The 23,802-nt window shown below is 35.7% G+C and overlaps 1 protein-coding gene across 1 annotated transcript; it reads left to right on the top strand.

The window, feature by feature from the left end:
- The first annotated feature begins 7,772 nt into the window (after positions 1-7,772).
- On the top strand, positions 7,773-19,592 carry LOC127657972 (26S proteasome regulatory subunit 6B). Its single transcript, XM_052147014.1, has 11 exons — positions 7,773-7,823; positions 8,639-8,728; positions 10,156-10,342; positions 16,300-16,446; positions 16,532-16,641; positions 16,731-16,824; positions 17,184-17,351; positions 18,057-18,133; positions 18,222-18,390; positions 18,536-18,591; positions 19,033-19,592. The coding sequence occupies exons 1-11, from the start codon at positions 7,788-7,790 to the stop codon at positions 19,144-19,146; spliced, it is 1,248 nt and encodes a 415-aa protein (XP_052002974.1). The 5' UTR covers positions 7,773-7,787; the 3' UTR covers positions 19,147-19,592.
- The last annotated feature ends 4,210 nt before the right edge of the window (positions 19,593-23,802 follow it).

The raw sequence follows: 23,802 nt of genomic DNA, 5'->3' as shown, positions 1-23,802 counted from the left end.
AGGGTAATTCACAAAAAGGCTATAATTCTCCACAGAGGAGGTAAACTACCACAGGTGTTCCTTATCTTAAAACTCCCTACTCATTCACTTATCACATACATTTCATTTCCTCCTGTTTCCCAAGGACTCTCAATGTCTGTATCACATTAATTAATTTTCCCTGCAAGCTAAGCTGTTTTTCATAGTTTCAGACTATATCAGAGTAATTCAGAGTATTAAATCAATAAAAGAATTATCAAATATATAACATATCATTGGAGGAATCAATTTCCTCCCAGTTTGGTCTTTCTGTTGCATTGGGCCATTTACATTGATCAGTACTTCATCTGGTTTTTACATAATTATTTAATCAGTGGTAACACACAATATAATATTATTCCCTCTCACAGAATTGTTGTTTCAATTATTATACCAATTGTAGCCAACCCTGCACCCTATTTCTTAATTAATTCCATTTATATTGTTACAAACAAACAAGACAAGCAATCTTAATCTTTAGTCACCACCATGTATCTTTTCCATTCTTCATTACTTTTACAATGTACATGAGTTCAATTAAAGCATAAGTAAAGGTAATAAATCATCTTCCAGTCTAAATTCATTATCATACAAACATTCCCATGTTTGTTTAATACTTCTATATAAAGTCAAGCACTCCTTTGTCTGCAACGGTTCTCAAAACTTTACCCCCAAAACCAATCTATAAATAATCCTCTACACAGGGTATGATCCCCTGACAACACAGTGACAGAATGCTTGGTATTTAACACTGTGATAAGTTATTTTAGTAAAGCGGTTATTAAAATGCAGCATTTATCCACCCCTTAAAACCCTTTCAAACCTTCTTGGGCGGTGACGCCATTGTCAAGTCTTAACCGTCATTGGGTCGTCACCTCTTGCCCCTGGTCTTGATACTGCTCAGTCCTCAATCCGTAATAATTTGGTATCAGTAAACAGATATTTTCTTTTTCAGGGAGTATCACCAGAGAACCGACACAGCCAATGGAACATCTACAAATGCTTAAATATGGAGACAATTCAAAACATGGTTAAATTCAAAAAAGCATTATTAAAAATTCATCAATCTATTAAAATTGTCCAAAGTAAAAGTAAAATATGCTAAAATTGAACTCATTTATAGATCATTCATTTCCATTCAGGTTTTATTTCTGCTACTTTAGCAAATGTTACACAAAACTATGTGGGGACTAACATCAGAACAAAGCCTCTCAAGCTTCTAGGAAGCTTAATTAAAAACATCACCTCAATTCAATAATAGTCTCTAGATAGTTTTTGAACCTACATTTATTCTTTCAGATGAATTTTCAACTTAATCTCTTTTCTTTAGTATAAACCCTTAACTTTAGATTGCCCTCTTAATATATAAAATCTTTAATCATTGATGAGGAGAGCTGTTTGAACTCCTTCATATCACTCTATCTAACATTATTGTCAAGGCACATCATTTTACATATAAAAATAAAATCAAACCAAAATAAAATGAAATAAAACACTTATGAATATTTCTTCAAATTCTGCTCTTGTGTTTCTGTTTCAAGCAGACACTTATCAATTTTAGACTGAGAGTGAGGAGTGGGGCATTACACTGTTTCACAATAATACATTTAATTTATTCTTCAACAGTAAAAATAGTGATATTTATAATAACTGATTATATTAACTGCTTTCAAACTTTCTCATCTCACACCATTTAAAAACAAAAACTACTCTCATCAAAAACTACTCTCATCTTACTTTCTTCTGTCCATTCAAACAACATACAAATAACCTTCTAATCTTTAATAAAACAGAACACAATGTCTTTTTCGACATTCTCTATATAATCAATACAACTTATGTTTAGCCTTCTGTTCATGCAGAGCTTTACATTTACAACACCTATCTTATTATTAATATATTATAATCCCTTTTTATTATTAAGTAATAATTTATTATTACTACTTTCTCCATTTCTTACACTTTCTCAGGTGAAGGAACTTCCATTCTATCTAATAAAATAATATAAATCAAGTTTTTAAACTAACAGAAAAGTAAAAGATTAAACAGAATAAAGTCTTAAAGACAAACATATCTAAAAACATATCTCTTTTCTTGTGTTTTGAAATAATTGCTCAGTAAGATACACTACGTACTTTTAATTTCTCATGACTCTTACATTATTTATTTATTTATTTTTTTTTTATCCAAATGTTTCATCATCTTTTAACAGTTATCACTATTATACCTCTAAAATTACACTTTCATGTATTAACTATGGCAAACTAAAATAGTAGTAATAGAAATAGACACTCAATCAGCACTTTATAGCACACACTAAGCTCCTTTTTTTTTTTTTCTTTATTATGAGGGTACTCTCTGGAAAATTTGGGGGAGTAACCAATCCAATAGGTAACTCTATAACTTTGCCACATGTTTGTAATATTTACTCTTCAAATCAATAAATCAGTGGTTAGCTGCTGGATTTAAATTTAGACCCTCAGAACAATTTAGACACGGGCATTGAACCCATTGATGGCATTCTGGAAAATCATAAAGTGATCGTATAAGACTGAAATAAACTTTTCCAGAGAAATTTTAATCCACATTATAAATGGCAAATCAATAATGATTACCAGCAGTAATGAGCGCAGGAGGATATATCAGATCAGTCACATCATTTTCAGTCTTCTTTGTGTCCTGATTTCCTCCTGCAGCATTAGTAACTTCTATAAAATCATCTTTCTCAGCCGTCTGCAATGGTGAGAAACTAGTTCCAGAATGAGTTAGTGAAACAACACACATAATAATAACAAATGAAACACAGAATAGACACATGAATATGAACTTATTAACATTCATATATGAGGAAGTTATGATGTTCAATTTAATCTTAACCTTTCTCCATGGGCTTCACCTGCCCCAAAGACTAATTTTTAAATGATCCAAATCATTCTTAAATTTATTTTCCTTTAATTTTAGTCTCAAATGCAGCTTCTCAGTGTATCCACGATCAACCAAGACCTATTCTGTGTATACCAAACAAAAATAAATAAAATAAAAATAAAATAGCTATCTATCTGCTTTCTATCTTTTTCTAAAGTCAGGGCCCCTTTCTGTCTGTCTGAAGACATCAAGAGAGGCCTGTTTCCCCTCAAAGTCATCCTCAATGCCTTCATCAGACAGTTCCTAACAAAAATAAAAAATCTCTGCCTATCTTTTGTTGGTTGATCAAGTTTACACCGATAACGCTGCACTCACATTTAAATTGTTCTCCAGACATTTTTAAAATCATAGAAAATTCAAAAACAACTTTCTTGTGTTTAATTTAATAATGTTAAAATAGTATTCTCTCATAAACTGGACCAGACAGAACATAAAATGGACACATGAATGTGAAGTTTTCACATTTAAGGTTTAACTGCATAAGATACAAAATAATAATTTTCTTATTTTATCATATCTTTGGTCCTCTTTTGCCATTTGCTTTAATATAACAACACTTATCTTAAATACAACCTTGGTTTAAAATACAATTACTTATTTGACTTTAGTTTAGCGCAATACACTCGACTCAAAGCTTTATTGTTTGTCCAGATAATGTGATTTCCCAAATGCAATTCAATCACTTTAAAGTTATCACTTTTTATAATCTAAATATTCTTACTCATCACTTTGATATAAAAGGAGTTATGATCTGACACATGTCCATTCAACAGCTCTCAGTTTAGTTAATCTTACATCAGGCTTCATTCATGGCATGAAAAGAACAGCCCAAGAATAAACATTGTCCAGTCCGCTAAGAGTTAACTTTTTGATTTCATGCACATTTTTGTTTTAAAGCTATTTGTTTGTTTATACTGTATTATATTTATCCTTATACATACATACATACATATACATATACATACACACATTTACACAGACATACAAATATAATTTTTATCATTGGTTTTAATTCTACAATCATAATATTTATTAAGTGCCCTCTTTGTTTTTAATCATCAGATCTCTTCTGCCTCTTATATTGATGAAAATAGTCTAAATAGATTTTCTTTTATGTAAATTGCATACATACTCCTCATTAGTTATGCAGCAAAGGATCAACCTCTCTATCTGGATGGATATTTATAGGGCTCATATAACATACACTTCCATACGCAATCACACTTCAGTCATACTTCCCATACTTTAAAACACAGATTCTCTCACAAACACAGAACCTTTCACACTTTTTACAAACACAAGGCCTTTATAAACACAGAGCTCTCAAAAAATATTATACTAAAACAAACCTATTACTTCTGCCCCTCCTTTTGCTCTCCTCTTTTTATCCCTCTCCTTTATTTCCATAAAAAACACTTATTATTTACAGTGGTTGATTGCTATATCTGTTACTTCTTTTTATATTAAAACTCATGTACTTCCACCCACAGAGGTCACATCCATTTTGGGTCTCTGTTCAAGACAATTTCTACATTGGTGCTAATTCTCCTTTACTCTCCCTATTAAAAATCACCTTAACATTTTTGACTGTATTTAATTTGTTCATAACTCCAGAAATGATCACTAATTCCCTGTGTTTCTATTATTAATCTTTTTAATTCGATTTATTTTCTCCTCTCAGTTAGTCTCCTCTCAAATTCAGTAACATCTTATTTCCACATTATGATTTCTGCTTCAGGAGGAAAACTGAGACAAGGAAAAAAAAGTATTGTTCTGTTTCTCTGTGCGTGCTCAAAGCCCTCCCTTTACAGCTCCCTATTCTCACTCTAGCAGCCCCTCCCTTCTCTCTTTCCCAGCACTCAGTCTCCAGCGTACTGTAAGAGAGAGAGAATGAAAAATCAACAACTGTGCTCATTTATCCGAGTCTTATCAACTATACTTCTGGATAACATCCAACTAAATAAACTAAATATTTATTACTACTAATACTTATTTATATATTTATTATACTTATTTTTATTTCTTATCTCTTCCCCTTATATTTATTTATTATCTTTTATTTCTTTCTTTTTACTCTTTTTGTTATCCTCTTTATTTTCTTAACTTATATTTTCTCTTATTCTTTTATTTTATTATTTGCTTATGTTCCTTCTTTTATTGCTTATATGGTTTCACTTTATTTCTTCTCAAAACCAACTATTTGTTTATTCATGCTTTATGTTTGTTAGTATAATCTTATTTTGTGATTTACAAAACTTTTCTTAAAACATGGTTATACCTCACATACTACTTATACATACATCTTGGGTACAAAGTCTAAACTGGATAACATGATTATACATTACTTATTTCTTATACATACAGCATGGTCACAAGTGTTTAAACTAATGCATTCATTTTTCTAATTATTTGCTTTATCATGCATTATAGGCTACTTTCATTTTTGATTACATATTTATTTCAACATGAGCAATACATTGCTTTCACATAAGTAATGCATCATTATCTATGTCTATATTAGCAATACACACTTAAGTTTTGCATTCTGCTTTATATCATGCATATCTATGTTTCCCTATCCAAGTCTGCCCTCTTAAAACAACGTTTCCCAATAATGTGCCACTTCAGATTTCAAGTAAGGAATATTCGCCTCCTTGACTGACACTTTCAAATGTCCCCTGTATATATCTATCTCATCTCTATGGCCTGTTTTACAGAGTGTAGTTATGTGATCCACAAATAATTTAGGATCTATGTTCCTAACCGCAACATCCAACCAGTTAACAAATGGCCACTCCTGTTCTATTTCTCCTAAATTCACCACTTCAGTTAAGGTTCTCATTAACTCCTTCTTTTTGCAGTTAATTTTCTCTTCTGCCCTGCGTAATCTATGTACTCTGATTCTTTCCAAAAATGATCGCTGATTCCCTTTAACTCTATCAGCGCTCTTTCCAATTCTCTCTCCCACTCTTCAGATCTGCATTGATCTCCAACTTTACAAAACTCGCTTGTCTCTGCATTTTTCTCTAGTCTTGTTCACTGTAATGGAAAACTTTTTGCCTTTTCTTTATCTTTTTCCCAATTATTCTATTTTTTCTCTTCTGAATCTCCCTTCCCTCACTCACAGAGCTGTCCGTTCAGCTGACCAGTGAGTGAGAGCAAGGCAGGGAGATATCAGAGAAGCAGGTGCCATTTTGCGTCTTTATACTTTTTCAACAATTGTTTTATTCAATTCACTGTTTCAATTAGTTTTCCACTTTTGCTCTCATTTAGCATTTCCTGCTTAGTGCACCTGATTCTCTGTATTATTCTGCCTCTGCACACAATACATCATCAACACTGTAATCATGCATTTGAATAAACACAAAAACAGCGCATTTAGTACCGTAAGCACACATGCACCAACAACATAGTTAGTCATGCACATTATTCATTATCTCAAACATGCACACATAGTTCAACAATTCCCAGTTTTCTGCACAGTCCGGGTTCCGTCAAACACTGCAATAAATAACTTAATCTAACACCTGGAGGAATTTTGCGCGAATTTTCACTTCTCCACCCGTGTTAGGATTTTCACCTGTACAGGATTTTCAGCCACTCTTCTGGCAAAACCTTGAATAAATGCACCTAACCGGGAATTTTCACGCGCGTCGCTTCTCGACTCACCCTCAGGCTTTTTCTACCTTCTTCAAATAAACTTTCTTAAACTCTCTTTAAACAATCCCACCCCCCTATTTTTGAAATCTGGAACTCGCCTCTATTTTAGCCAATTAGTTCAAATTATTCTATGTCCGGACTGGCAAAAGTCTTAGGGAAGCCACTTACCGGGACTCGCTACCACAGATCACACAAAAACACCTTAAGCAAAGATGCTTACCTCAGTTTCTGGCGCCGGTGTTTCTGTGCGATTCGTGCAAGCCGTCCCACCAGCGACCTCTGCCCCTTGACCTCAATGCCAGCCCCACGAGTTGGGCGCCAAAGATATGTCGTGGAATATCGCGATGAATCTCTCTAAGTTGTAAGAAAACTCTCAGAGTCTTGAGTTCCAGATGCCAAAGTTGTAGTTTATTGAACACCAACAAACATGAGACCGGCCAGCTGTCCGTTCTGACTGTCTTAGTCCAAAACCTCCTCTTCTATACAGTTTGTTATCTGGCATTACCTCATTTCTGTGCCCCTTTGTTATTTTTGTAACCAATGGATACTATTTGCCACCATTATCTCACAGAGCCTTTTGATATCTTTTTACTGGTAGAAACTTGGCTTTAGTCTATCTTCAAGGTCCTTAGTCTCATTATTTTGTTACAGCTGGGTGCTCTTTGTGGCCTCTGCAGCATCAACACTTTTAGTAACCTCATATGCTCTCTCCTGGGTCACACAAAGGCCAGGAAACTCATATAAGTATTTTGATATATAAGAAACATACTAGAATATTGAAAAATATACTATAACAGCTGTGTCCCACCAGCCCCCACTTTTAAAATAAATGCTAGGCCCCTGCTGAAGTGGTTAATTTGAATAAACATTATCTTAATATTTTACTCAGAAGAAAGTGTGCCTTTAAACCCGTTACACCATACGTCTTTTGATCTAAGTCATTTTAAGATCACAAGAAACATAAATTAAGTTAACACAAAGTAGGCTTACACTTAGCAGAAAAGTTAACTTTTACATTCGGATTATTTGTCAGATTAAATGGCTTGTGATGGCTTCATCGAGTCCTGCTGAAGTAGCCTATACTTATCGAAACCTGAGTAGCCCAAAACAACGTGCTTTGTTGGAAGAGGAGCGGAAGTAGGGTAAGACAGGAAAGACGTGACGTCAGTTTCTACAAAGCCAACATGGAGGACAGTGGAGTTTTGGTTGAGAAGCCTCAGGTGAGATATTCCGATTTATCTCAATAACTTTCAAAGACGCGGGCGGCGTTGACATCCCATTTATGTTGAATGAGACATTTGTCATATTAAGAAAATACAAATGCAGCAGGAACGCGAGTCTAAGGCCTTTAGTCGGACTTAAAAAGGTGCGGATTCATTCAGCTAGCTGCAAATGCTCAGTCATGCCATCCTGCGATAGCAGCTAACGTTAGGATGTGTGCTGACACACTTACAGAAGAGCACTCAATGCTAACCTTTCAAGTTCAAATTAATACATTTCAACACGGTTGTACTATATGGTAATTTGGAAAAGATTTGAAGGGTTTCACACCATAACAGCATAATTGTCAGTTGGGCAATTGGTTAGCCATTTAGCATAGCAGTTGGGCTGATTATCAGGTTAATTTGTTGTTTTGTTAACATTTTAGAAGAACATTAATAACAGTTAATAAACATGATATGGTGCGTAACAGATCCACAGTTCAGGTAGGTTCATACACATATAATATGGATGTGAGTGTGTATAAATATATATTAACTTCTGATACATTCTGACGGCTTCTGCCCCTGGTTCTACTCTGATTAGCATAAAGTAATAATGTTTGTGATGTTATTTATTGAACTTATTATTAACAAGTGTTTTTATTTATTAGTGTTATTTTTAAAAACTGTTTTGAGGCCCTGACTTGTAGATATAGGCTGATTGTGTGCGTTTATGGAAAATGGGCTTAGATGTTTAGACATTTGTGACTTCCCCGAATATATATATAAACACACACACATCCAGACATTTATTATCTCTCCCCCACCCCCAGGAGGCCCTGCTGAATTCAAGGCCCCAGACTGGCTTGTCTTTCTTAGCTCCAGAACCAGAAGATCTGGAGGACCTTTACAGCAGATATAAGGTTTGTTTTTTTTCCATGATGTTTTGTGAAAATTGTATTCTTGTGTTTTTTTTCTTTCACAATATTGCTGTAATAGACCACCTGGGGCTGCTCGATATTGTTGAAAACCATAATTGTATCATAACATTTTGCTCAATTTTAATCACAGAATTGTATTAATTGTATTATTCATGATTATTCTGTCATTTGAGTTTTTTTGTTTTATTATTATTACAGGACTGCACAATTCACACAAAAATCACTACCAATCTTAAAGGCGTTAAGACAGTCCAATACAAAAATGGAGCAAACCATTATACAATAAACAGTGGGAGATGCTTGACAAATATACATAGATAACATAAACGTAAACTAATTTAAATATCTACTCAAATGTTTATACCTTTTAGTGTTTTTAGTGTAAATTATTGCTCTTACAACTACTACTGCTTAGATATCAATTCTAAAAGAACCAAAAAAAAGTAAATTACATAAATACAAGCTCTCATGTTGATAGTAAGTGATTCCTTTTGACTAAAATTAAGTCATGTTTTGCCCATGCTTTACTGCCAATAGAAAGAGCCTACTATCTAGGGTGTTCACACTGATGAATTTTTAAAACAATTATTATATTGCAATAGTTATATAATTGTGTAATAATTTAGCATGCAGCATTGCAATACGTTCTCAATCCTTTATTTCAGCAGAAAACTGAAGGAAGTGTGTGTGTTGTTTCTGTTGACAACAGCTTTGTACTCTTTACATACATGGTGAAGTGCTCTCATCTCCTCCTCTGTCCACAAAACCCCATTGCCAAATGTGCAATTGATGTAAATCTGTGGGGCTTTTGATATAATGCGGTCACTGCATGCAATACGCACAAACTGCACTGAACACAGTCTGCAGCTTTTTTGTACAACGTAGGTCTATAATCAGAACACAAGATGGAACTTATTTAATGTGTATCAAGCACAGAACCATTCTGAGAAAAACTTGATCACTGTCCTCATTTGATAAATTGTGCAGCCCTAAGATATACCACCATAGTCAGGGTAGCTTCCATATTTAATTTTTTGTGATTGAAAATTTGAAATAGACATGCAGTCTGTTCACTGGCTTGTACTACCCAAATGTCAAAAGTCAAGTCTAATGATCACAAACCACATTTTCAGTAGTTTTTTGTCCACTGGAGTTTTTTTTGGAATGACATTTTTTATGTTTTGTCAGTGGGATCATCAACATCAAGGTAATAAACAGAAAAAATCATTGAAAAGACTGCATATATTCCTCACTTTCAATTTACAAAAAAGAACCCTGACAAAAGCTCTTTACGGATGAAGTATTTTTTATTTATTCAAGTGCATTTATTTATTTATACAAGGTACCTGTTATTACTGTTTTGAATATTGATATTGAGCCACATATTCGCTTTCATATCCACTCTGTAGAAGCTGCAGCAGGAGCTGGAGTTTCTGGAGGTGCAGGAGGAATATATTAAAGATGAGCAGAAGAACCTGAAGAAGGAGTTCCTTCACGCTCAAGAGGAGGTGAAGAGGATACAGAGCATCCCTCTGGTTATTGGGCAGTTCCTGGAAGCCGTTGACCAGAATACCGCCATTGTGGGCTCAACCACAGGTAAAGGGTTTTACCTGTTGTGTTATAAATTGTACTGTTATCAGAAGACATTAGTTGCTTTCACACACAGCCTTTTCCAGAAAATAAACTGCAATTTCCAGTGTAGCGGTCATGTGTGAACATAACCTGTAAAATTTCACACTGGCTATTTCTCTGAATAAGAATTTGTAGCATTAAATGAAAAGTTAAGGTCTGATGCTATCTGTGAACAGAGTCGTAAGATTAATGGTTTGGGCACTTACTAGTTCAGGACACGCTGACGTAAAATGGAGATTTTTAATTTTTTCTGGAGTCCAAAAAATATCTTAAAGCATAGTGAAATTATTCCAATTTGTCAAAGGATCTTAAAATATTAGATATTTTAGAGCTGACTTTAGAGGAAATCTTGTAGTGTATGATATTCCTTGACACCCATCTGAAGTAAATGGTCTGCACTTATATAGCACTTTTTTTAACCTTCGAGGTTACCAAAGCGCTTTACACTTTATTGTCGAAATCACCCATTCACACCCTCATACATGTAAGGCGCTAGCCTGCCATTGGGAGCAACTTGGGGTTCAGTGTCTTGCCCAAGGACGCTTCGACATGTAGAGTTACGTGGGCCGGGAATGGAACCGCCAACCCTGTGATTAGCAGCCGACCCGCTCTACCACCTGAGCCACAGCTGCCCCCAAGTCATCTAGTGAGCAGCCAATTGAAATCCATAGAGAAGCAGCAACATCAACGGCAGTGCACCCATATATCCATGGTTGTTTACATCTGTCATGCATCTCCTAGAATGGTGTCCTTTGTAACCACTAGGGCTGCACAATTAATCAAAATAAAATCAAAACCGCGATATGACCTAGTGCAATTATTAAACTGGAAGGGCTGCGATTTAATTCAATAAATAAATATTCTGCTCACTTCAAAGTTTATTTGCGCTGCAGTCTATATTAAGTTAGAGCACTGATGGTGTTTTCAGAGCGGTTCTGCACTCCACAACTGCTCTGAGTTTGGTTCCGTTTGCTTACGAGAGCTAAACGCTTTATTTACACTAAACTGGCACATCCTGCATGAAGCGTACTTTATTATTATCTGCGGTAGCAGCATCTCAGTCTCCACAAGGCACAGGTATCATAATAATAATGTGGAATACCAGATGGGGAATAATTCAAACATCTTTATTAAATGCTTGCTGAGCAAACAGCATTAACATTAACACCTGTAGAGTCCAGAAACATCTCTCTCTCCATTCTCCTGTCATTTGTTTACTTCACGAGAGCGTCGCCCTTATTACACTCCCCGCGGAAACAAGTGAAAGCGGAACTAATATTACCAACATCCAACAAAATTAAAAAAGGAATGAACGTACATATAATAAATCTATATTAAATATTTAGTTACTATATTATAATGCAATATAATATATTATAATATATATATTACTAAATTAAATATAATAAAATAATTAAATGAAATGGTGACAAACTAACCAATATTTTCACTTTAAATGAAATTACACCAATGGTTTATAAAGAGTAACATTTTATATTTAAAAATTATATTTTGTGTTTATTGCATTATTCAATCAACCAACATTATTTTTGACAGCAAAAACTAGGCAACAACTATGGTTTTACCAACAGGAAAATTCAGCTAACAGTGACATTGTACAGAAAGCTTACATATAACCAGTTTTGAAAGAGCTGCTGATAAAAGTTAAATGATCAGCATCAATTGATGAGATGAAAAGAAATTTGGAAATCATATCGGATGTTAAAATCCTGATTGGAGCATTCTTAATATTCAAGTTGTCTGTGTTTCAAAAACTAATGATGATGATTAGTGGGCTGAGACACAAAATGGACAAAAACAGGTACACAGTGGATGGTAACATTTGAATATGAAGAAGACTTTGTTTCAATGTTTATATATTTATTTGTTTGTGGTTGAACTGAAAAAAAGGTCTCTGTTAGGTTTTTTATAAGAGGGTTCAAGTGTGAAAACCCCAGCAGCCTTTTTGCAGTTGAACATGTGGAAAACATTACCATCTTAATCACAGTTCAAATCGCAATCACAATATTTTTCAAAATAATCACAATATGACTTTGTCCAAATCATGCAGCCCTAGTAACCACTATACTTGCCACCATGTCATAAACCGACTATACCGGTAATACCGCTGGTTGAACGCTAGGTGGTGCTATGGGGGTAATTTTCATATGCAATAGCCTACTACACCATCACAGGCAGCTTGATTTCAAACTTTTAATTAAATGTTGTATTTAATTGAACTATAAATGACAATAAAGCCATCCCAGATGTATATGAATTTCCTTCTTCAGCAGAACTGAAATTAATAATTTTATAAGCCCATTTCAGCTCAGTTTGTCCATTCAGTGCATGAAAACAAGTGCCATTAGGCTGTTGGTGATCTGATGGTCCAAAAGGCATATTTCGGTAGCATAACAGTAATCCACATTACTCCAGTCGATCAATTAATGTCTTCCGAAGCAAATCGATAGGTAGAAGAGTTTTTATGTAAGTAAGTTACGTTTTTAACTTTAAATTGTTGCTTTAGCTGGATTGCTGTTTGAAATACCGAACTCTCGTGTGACATTCGTTCCTCTGTTGTAAACAAAACGAGTGCTTCCGATTTTTCACGTGAATTTTGCGCTTGCGTCATGCGATGGTAACATTATGCGTCGACAGCTGGCAGGAAGCGATTTTTAAAAGTTAATGAAGTTTTAATTATCAAACCAATGCAAGGCCAGACCCTGGATGCCAACCATACACTAGGCTTTTGAAAAGTATGTTGAGGTCAATAGTGTCAAAAGCTGTGCTGAGATCCAACAAAACTAAAACGGTGTATGAGGCCAGAGCAATCAAGATATCATTTGTGACCTTCAATAAAGCAGACTCAGTACTGTGTAAGGATCAGAAACTGGACTGAAATGTGTCTAAAATGTTAAAAGTGTTCAGGTAAGAGTGAAGCTGTGAATTCATGACTCTTTCCAAAAGCTTGGAAAGAAAAGGCAATTTAGAAAATGGCCTGTAATTACTTTGTATTGTAGAATCAAGATGTTTTTTTTAGCAAAGGTTGCACAACTGCATGTTTAAAACTAGCTGAAACTAGTCCATTAGCTAGGGAGCAATTAATTATAGCTGTCACGCTTGGAATAATTGTCTTAAAAACATCTTTGAAAAGACGTGCAGGAAGAACATCAATCTTGCAACCTGAACATTTCATCAATGAAATTACATCAGCTAACTGGGATGGGAAAACTGGTTGAAAGTCAGTCAGACAGCTGGCAGGTGGAGATAATTTTGGAAATGCCAACTTAGAAGGTACAATAGTAGAATTCATCTTTTTTTTATTTTGTGAATAAAATAATATATAAAAAAATGTTCACAGGTCTCTGTTGAAGCATCTGGAAAGACATTAGTAATATTGTTTTAAACAGAATCAATTGTCTTAAAGTTTTGGGTCTATTTGCATTATTAGCAATTCATTTGGAAAAGAACTTAGATTTTGCGTCCTTTACTGATGTTTGATAATTAATTAAACATGCCTTTTAGAATATCATATGAGAACTGAAGCTTGTCCCTTTTCCACTTTCACAGCGGAGCAACACTGTCAAGAGTAATAGAACATGATTAAGATTCAACTTTATTGTCATTGTGCAGAGTACAGGTACAGAGCCAATGAAATGCAGTTGTTTTCGCATATCCCAACTAAGCTGGGGTCAGAGCGCAGGGTCAGCCATGAAACAGCGCCCCTGGAGCAGGTAGGGTCAAGGGCCCAACAGTGGTATCTTGGCGGTGCTGGGGCTTGAACCCCCGACCTTTCGGTCAGTAACCCAGAGCCTTAACTGGGCCACCACTGGCCCAGTTTATTAAAAGCTTCAACCAAATGTTCATGTCTATAGGCAAGTTTCTGCATTCAATTACTTTCTGAAAATAGTGGCAACTCAACCACCATGTCCATGGAGAACTGATGAAGGCACAATCCGGGGGGTAGAGATCACAGAGATACGTTAAATCCCCGGGGTTAAGCCACATCTCAGTCACAAATAAAAAGTTCAGTGAATGAAACAAAGTCATTAAGAATAAAATATTTATTTGATATTGACCTTGCATTCACTAAGGCCATCTTGACTGTAAAAGAGTTTGTACTCTTGGGAGAGCTTAGAGATGAGTGCTTCAGCAAACCGAGATTTTTAAAATGTACTCTGACACTTGAATTGGCGGGGGAAACCAGATAACTGGAATGTGGTCATTTGCGGGGGAGGTGGTCGGCATTCTTGAGCAGAGATCATTGTGAGATCACCAGTGGACATACCAGGGGCGACGTGTGATTCCCCAGGAAGCGCAATGATTTAGTATTCATATATTGATATTTTAGTCTCTGAACACTGTAAACATTTGAACCATAAGAGTATTATTGATAAGCATTTGTCAATCTTGTCTATCCAAAACCAATATATATATATTTTGTTGTTGTTGTAATTTCAATGTTATTTTTCACACAAGATTGATCTTCTCATGATGAGCTTATGATGATGACGTTGCGCGCAGCGGGGGGTGAGAGACGAGCATCTCTGTATTAGAGTGTGCATCAGCCGGTGGAACTTTAAATCTCTCCCGATCTTGACTCCCGCTCAGATTGGGTCTCTTCCGCGACTGGTTGAAGCAGCTCTGACCGCACAGAGAATGACAGTTTTTAAGTTTGTGCTTATTTACATGGCATGCTCCTATATTATTTGAAGCTTAATTAAGGACGAAGTAAAGATATCTGTGATCTGTGTTTCTATCAGACACTCGCACTGCAGAGCTCCTCTCGTCTCGCGTATCATCATTATAGACTGGTCATCTTTTTATTAGCTGTGTAGAAAATGGGCAAACAGCTCTGAGAGAATGGGCTGTCACGTCCACACATGCACTTATTTATTTGATAAAATCGCAGCATTTTGCCATCATATAATCACACAGGCTGACATCGCGATTTCGATATGATTAATCGTGCATCAGTAGTGGGGACGCTGCCACCCAGACCAGCTTTAATTTACAAGACGGTTATAGAACTGCAGATTGTAATTTCCATACACATCCTTAGATTGCTGCTAATTTGCTGCATTGCTGCTGTGGGGATGATGCAAGAGAGATCTTTCTCAGTTAATGTTCCCTCTGACTCTTGCTGTACAAATCCTATTTTTACTGGGCAGAACCATCCATTCGTCCATCTGTCCGAAATACTACAGTAAAAATGGATATTGTGCTATTGAACGCATTCCTTTGTTTAGAAAGTTAAATATTAATTTAGATTTAAATGTTTTAAATAAAACCAATGGCATGTTGCCTTGGTGTTTCTCAATTAAGTAAATATTGCTTCATGTTTTTTTTTATTATTCTGGAACTTAAACTAAGAGCATAGTAGGCTAATAATAACAAATTAAGAGCAGTGGCTTTCTTTTCAATGTTGATTGTTGTTTGATTAAGATTAACAACATAAAAGACAGCGGCAGATCTATTAGGCTCATTAGTGTGTTTACAGTATATTGCAACGTCTTATGCAAAGATCCTGTATTTTGACACAAACATTTGTTGCACATGTCTGCATTCACGTAAGACATATGCGATTGTATGTTTATCACTCGCGGGACAGGCATAGACCATGAAGCACATTTAACCATTCGGATGCGCAGCCGCTTTTTCACATTAACTGATGGTGCCCTCGCCTCACAGTAAATGCGGAATGTGTATGTGTTGTTTCACGACTCGATATGTATTTCCACCAGTTTTACACACAAGATTTCATTCAAAGCTACAGCTCCATAGTGGAAAAAATATTTGCATTCAAATGGACTCCAGTTGAAACACTGAGCATGCATTTAGCTGTGTCTTATGCTAATATTTTTTACTTAATGCTACTCATTTTAGCTTCAACACTAATGTCCTGGTATATTTTTCTCCAGGCTCCAACTACTATGTTCGAATTCTGAGCACTATTGACAGAGAACTGCTGAAGCCCAATGCCTCTGTTGCCCTGCACAAGCACAGCAATGCACTGGTGGACGTTCTCCCTCCAGAGGCTGATAGTAGCATTATGATGCTCACCTCAGGTAAGAACATCTGTTGCAGTATTCCCATGGTCATGGACAACCTGAAATTATGATACAAATAACAACATTTTGTTAATGACTTCAGACCAGAAGCCAGATGTGACATACTCTGAAATTGGAGGAATGGACATCCAGAAACAGGAAGTGAGAGAGGCTGTGGAGCTCCCCCTCACACACTTTGAGCTCTATAAACAGGTGTGTGTGTATGCAAGAGCCTGTGGGAAACATGGGGTCACAGTTTAGCTGTTTTGTTTGTCCACTCACTTTTAAACTTTCATCCTCAGATTGGTATTGACCCACCCAGAGGAGTGCTGATGTATGGCCCACCTGGTTGTGGAAAGACTTTGCTGGCAAAAGCTGTGGCTCACCACACCACAGGTGTGTTTTAAAGAAACCTGGTCCACCATGGAGTTTTCATTCTTTAATCTCTTACACCTTGTCTATGCTGGACATGAACGTTGCATCGTGTCAAAAGCAATAGAACCGATTATAACCAACGACATCTACACTGGAAGTGTCTGTTGCTAACAACACTGCCAACAACATAAGTAAACAGTTTAGAAAGTTTGTGTTGATTCACCCAGTGTAGGCAGGGTGTTAAGATGCCTTTCTCGTTGATCGGCGTGGTTTTGTTTCTAAACATAGACTAAAATGAATGAGAATAAATAAAACAAAGTGTACACTGTTATATTCTAGCTTTCATAATTATCTTTGCTTTTTTTTTTTTATGTGTGCAGCGGCTTTTATCCGTGTGGTGGGCTCAGAGTTTGTACAGAAGTATCTTGGAGAGGGTCCGCGAATGGTACGAGATGTCTTCCGACTGGCCAAAGAGAACGCTCCAGCTATTATCTTTATTGATGAGATTGATGCAATTGCAACCAAGCGTTTTGATGCACAGACTGGAGGTATGGAGGTGCCTCTAAATTTTCCACCTTATTACCTTTTTTGTTTGTCTGTCTGTTTATTTCAGAAATGTGTCCACCTTCAAGTAAACCATTATTCATGATAAAATGTATATTGTATTACAGGCAAGGCATATCGTAGCATGAAATAATTTTAATGGTTTATATGAAGTTATAAAGTTCCTTGCAAGTAGTTTATTATTGTTTTTTTTGTTTTTTTACATAGCAATTGAGAAATACAAAGTACTGCCATTCTAGTAAAAATATTAATTAAAATTAAAGGTATAGTTCACCAAAAATTGAAAAGTCTGTTAGTTACCATCATGTCCTAAGCTGCTCTTTTGCAAACAACAATAGCTGATCAGGGCTGCATTTCCCAAAATCATCGTAAGCCAAGTAGATTGTAGAAACCATTGGCGCCAGTGGACTCTACAATCAACTCAAACTTGTGATACTTTTGGGAAATCAGCCCAGGACTGGGCTGATTTTTAAAAACCACTTGACTTGACTTGACTGGAGTTAATTACTGGGATGATAAAAAGTGACAAAAAATCAACACGAAGTCATCCATACTACTCGTGTGCTATTTTCCATGTTTTCTAATGGCATTCGATAGGTCTAGGTTAGGAACAGACCAACATTTAGGTCCTGTGCACTGTATTTTGTGTTCATATTGTTTTATTGTTTTTCTGTTATCTCCTTTTATAGCTGATCGAGAGGTGCAGAGAATCCTGTTGGAGCTTCTTAATCAGATGGATGGTTTTGACCAGAATGTGAATGTTAAGGTTGGAGAGAATTTTCATATTTTTATTTTTATTTCATTGTCACTTTAAGCCTCTGCTGATGTCCACTATTTCACTTTTTCAATGGCAGGTCATCATGGCCACCAACAGGGCCGACACACTGGACCCAGCCCTGCTGCGCCCAGGTAGGCTGGACCGTAAGATCGAGTTCCCGCTACCAGATCGTCGACAAAAACGCCTGGTGTTTTCCACCATAACCAGCATGATGAACCTGTCTGAGGAGGTTGACCTGGAGGACTGTATCCTGATTCTGCATGAAATGTTTGCTCATAAATATTTCATGAATTATAAGAATTTAGTTTCTCATGTTGGACTTTCTCAACCAAAAAGTAGATGTTTAGAATAATCATTTAATTGCTTTTCACATCCTTAACCAAAGTGCAGATGTTGCCAGGCCTGACAAGATATCTGGTGCTGATATCAACTCTATTTGCCAGGAGGTGAGTTAGAGCAGAGGAGTTTAGAGCAATATTTTCTTTGATTTAGATTTGTGAAACGGTATACTAGCCTAACAAAGTGCTTGACATCTCTAAAGCAACATTTCTGTGTAGTTTTGTTTGTAGATGTTTTTCTTTTAAATTCTTTGAATATGACATTCAGGATATATACAGAGTGCACTTTGCAAACTGTTTTGTTAAGGATTAAAGCTTTTTTTAATTATTACATATTAAACCTTTTTAAGAACTAAGTGAAAAAATGTAATTACACTCCATATATATATATATGATTGCACTGCTTTGACCCTTTCACTGATTACTTTTTTGCATATTGAAATTCGCTTGACAGTTTGTTCTCTGTATAAATTTCATATTTTCATTTTTTTGTGCTAATGCTAATGTTTTTTTCTGTTAAGATTAATCCTGTTTCTCTCATGTTGATAGGCTGGTATGCTGGCTGTGCGGGAAAACCGTTACATTGTGCTTGCTAAAGATTTTGAGAAAGCTTACAAGACTGTAATCAAGAAAGACGAGCAGGAACACGAGTTCTACAAGTAAAAAAACTCCAGGATATCGTAGACTGGATGTCGGCATTAGCTTTTACCCTGTTTGTTTCAGCATTTTTTTGTATGCACAGTGTATTGTTGAGGTTATAACACTTGAACCTTGATTTAACCATTCAAGGTTTACACTGCTTGTACTGGAACTTAAATTTCACAGGATTTATGTACGTATATAAAGTATGGTTGCATAAACATGTAGATCTCGTGAGCATTTCATGTTTCAATTTAAGAAAACACCTAAAAATATGACCTTTAAAGTGTTTGCCATATAAAAGAGTCTAGGAAATTGAGATGACAAACTCAACATATTCTGACAGACAATATTTTCAGTGAATTTCTAAAGAAAATTGACAAATGTACTAATAGATAGATTTTAGCCCATTTCAAGTATCACTCTTGTTGCATGTGATGGCAGATAAAAAAAAGCAAAATGCTTTTTGAGAAACATTTTTATACTAACTTTGCTAATGCTGTTTAACATTGGTCAAATGTAATGACCTGGACATTGTTTCCAGGCATTTTTAATAAGAAACCAAAAACACTTGACTAAAGGTCATTCAACATATCTTGTACAAACAATATATATATATATATATATATATATATATATATATATATATATATATATATATATACACACACACACACACACAGGTTAAACTACTTTTCACACTTTTTACTTCAGTGAATAATTTTCAAGGTTTTGTTTAAATACCATATACACACATATACACTCACCTAAAGGATTATTAGGAACACCATACTAATACTGTGTTTGACCCCCTTTCGCCTTCAGAACTGCCTTAATTCTATGTGGCATTGATTCAACAAGGTGCTGAAAGCATTCTTTAGAAATGTTGGCCCATATTGATAGGATAGCATCTTGCAGTTGATGGAGATTTGTGGGATGCACATCCAGGGCACGAAGCTCCCGTTCCACCACATCCCAAAGATGCTCTATTGGGTTGAGATCTGGTGACTGTGGGGGCCATTTTAGTACAGTGAACTCATTGTCATGTTCAAGAAACCAATTTGAAATTATTCGAGCTTTGTGACATGGTGCATTATCCTGCTGGAAGTAGCCATCAGAGGATGGGTACGTGGTGGCCATAAAGGGATGGACATGGTCAGAAACTATGCTCAGGTAGGCCGTGGCATTTAAACGATGCCCAATTGGCACTAAGGGGCCTAAAGTGTGCCAAGAAAACATCCCCCACACCATTACACCACCACCACCAGCCTGCACAGTGTTAACAAGGCATGATGGATCCATGTTCTCATTCTGTTTACGCCAAATTCTGACTCTACCATCTGAATGTCTCAACAGAAATCGAGACTCATCAGACCAGGCAACATTTTTCCAGTCTTCAACTGTCCAATTTTGGTGAGCTCTTGCAAATTGTAGCCTCTTTTTCCTATTTGTAGTTGAGATGAGTGGTACCCGGTGGGGTCTTCTGCTGTTGTAGCCCATCCGCCTCAAGGTTGTGCGTGTTGTGGCTTCACAAATGCTTTGCTGCATACCTCGGTTGTAACGAGTGGTTATTTCAGGCAAAGTTGCTCTTCTATCAGCTTGAATCAGTCGGCCCATTCTCCTCTGACCTCTAGCATCAACAAGGCATTTTCACCCACAGGACTGCCGCATACTGGATGTTTTTCCCTTTTCACACCATTCTTTGTAAACCCTAGAAATGGTTGTGCGTGAAAATCCCAGTAACTGAGCAGATTGTGAAATACTCAGACCGGCCCATCTGGCACCAACAACCATGCCACGCTCAAAATTGCTTAAATCACCTTTCTTTCCCATTCTGACATTCAGTTTGGAGTTCAGGAGATTGTCTTGACCAGGACCACACCCCTAAATGCATTGAAGCAACTGCCATGTGATTGGTTGATTAGATAATTGCATTAATGAGAAATTGAACAGGTGTTCCTAATAATCCTTTAGGTGAGTGTGTGTATGTATATATATATATATATATATATATATATATATATATATATATATATATATATATATATATATATATATAAATGTGTGTGTGTTTAAAGGTTAATACCTTGAAGTATTGGGTACAAAACAATTAAGCATTTCCACTGTTACTGCCTAGGAAATCAAGATATAGTTAATTTAGCACCTGCTGTTGTTTGACACGCATTAGAGGTTATTACACCTTTGTTTGACATGAAATAGTATTGAAAGTAAATGAGTAATCTTCCACACAATATCTGTAATTAAAGTGTATTACAGCCTACTCAAATGGCTTTCTGACGATAATTTAAACGATTACCGAATTTGAAACCTGAAACAATTGATAAAACAACAAAAAATACAATTGTAACTTAAAATACAATTCAAGCAATTGTTTTGGCCTAAAATTGATTGTTCAAATATATTGTACACGTTAACAACTTATAAAACTTGTGACAACTTGCCTAAAACCATTTGTGACAAAAAAAAAGTGATAAAATGCACCTTTATAATATAGTCTTGTAAATAATAGAAATGTATTCTTTCAGCTTTCCCCTTGTTTACCCAAGAGCTACTAAAATATGAGGGATGTTTTTTATTTATTTTCATTTTAGACTGTTTTTTAAAAAGTGTTTAAATTCAACATAATGTTTAGATAACTACTTTTAAAGAAAACAAGCACCTATGCAATTACACTTTTGACTCAAAACCTCACAGCTACTAAAAAATAGCCCTTGTGATTTTATCATGTGACAACCAGCCTCGTTATCCCTCAAATTACTTGCATTGCATTAATATACTATATGAAGGAAGACCTGTGTTATTGTGAGACGGAACATTTAAGTCATATGGGGTTGCTGGTTAGTGGATGTAGTTCCTTTACCATAGTCAACATCTTTAATCGTTTTTGATCTGATCTGGTAATGTCCATATGTCAATGAATGACTGCGCCAAACAATCAATCACTCCCAATCCTGGGTGTCAGTTTATACATATTAAGAAATAGTTCACCCAAAAATGATTCTCAAAAAATTCTCATATTTCCCTCATGCCATCTCAGATATGTATGACTTTCTTCAGCAGAACAAAAACAATGATTTTTAGAAGAATACCTCCACTCAGTTTGGCCAGAACTTTGAAGCAAAAAAAAGTACATCAAGGCAGTATAAAAGATTCCAGTGGTTTAATCCATATCTTCAGAAGCAATATGATAGGTGTGGGTGAGAAATAAATCAATATTAATGTCCTTTTTTTACTATAAATCTCCACCTTTGACCAGCCTCGGCCATTAGGTGGTAATATGCATGAAGAATGCGAATCACCCAAAAACAAGTGGAGATTTATAGTAAAAAGGACTTGAACTGTTTCACACCCACACCATATCATTGAACTACTGGAGTCACATGGATTACTTTTATAATGTCTTTATGTTCTTTTTGGTGCTTCAAAGTTCTGGCCACCATTCACTTGCATTGTATTGACCTAAAGAGCTGAGATATAAAAAATTAAAAAAAGGCTTTGTGTTCTGCTGAAGAAAGTCAGTCATATATATCTGGGATGGTGTGAAGGGGTTTTAATTGAGCCAGTTTAAATTTTTGGGTGAGCTATTCCTCACTTCAGTCTCAAATTGTAGTACTGCCTTCCACCACAAGATAGTGCTTGTTTATAAATAAAATGTGCTTGGGCCAGCACAGCATTCTGCCTTCATGTATTTAGTACAGTTCTTAGTGCCTCCAGTTATATACTTTCTGTCTCAGCCTGATTATCACATAGTATAATCACCCCACCATTGTCCAACACGTTTCTGTTTGTTAAATATTAACAGGTTCCAACAAGCTTGGACAGCTTAAAGGCGGAGATGTAAAATATTATCTTTTGTGATATAAGAATGACTTCACCCATGCCCTTAACAGTAGAGATTGACAGATAGTCAGTTTGACTGATAATTTTAATGGACATTTTAACTTTATCGTTTAATCTGTTATCGGTTCTTTAATAGTAAAAATAAGTGGGATAAAGCACAGAACTTGTAAGCAGAAGGTTGCCGGTTCGATCCACACAGCCACCACCATTGTGTTCTTGAGCAATGCACTGAACTCTATGATGCTCCTGTAATAAGTGCACTGTAAGTCACTTTGTTTAAAAGCATCTGCCAATTGCATAAATGTAAATATTAAGTGAGGGGCTTGAAATAAACTAAAACTAGTCAAATTAATTCTTTGTAGAAGAATCGTTTGATATGATGTGTATGACTTTCTTTCATCTGCTAAACTGAAATATCGATTACATTTATGAAAATATCGATTCAATTTATGATGCATTTATGTGCTTTTTGGAGCATCAAAATTTTGGCGCCCATTCGCCTGCATTGTGTGGACATACAGAGCTGAAATATTCTTCTTAAAATCATAATTATGTTCTTCAGAAGAAAGGAAGTCATACACATCTGGGATGGCATGAGGGTGAGTAAATGATGAGAGAATTTTCATTTGTGGGTGAACTATCCCTTTAAGGCCGGGAGAGTGAGGTTTACACACCACAGCTATCATGAACCAGCTGGCAACTGTTACACATAAATGTAAGATTTTAAGTGTTAATATGTTCAAACAAATAATCAGTTATTCATCACAATTGACTTCAATAACTTTAAATTAAATTAGAGAATCTTATGGAACCAAGTCA

This window comes from Xyrauchen texanus, chromosome 17, assembly GCF_025860055.1.
Source record: "Xyrauchen texanus isolate HMW12.3.18 chromosome 17, RBS_HiC_50CHRs, whole genome shotgun sequence".
Taxonomy (NCBI): Eukaryota; Metazoa; Chordata; class Actinopteri; order Cypriniformes; family Catostomidae; genus Xyrauchen; species Xyrauchen texanus.
The sequence above is the reverse complement of the archived record's forward strand: the minus strand, read 5'-3'. Positions and strand labels throughout refer to the sequence as shown.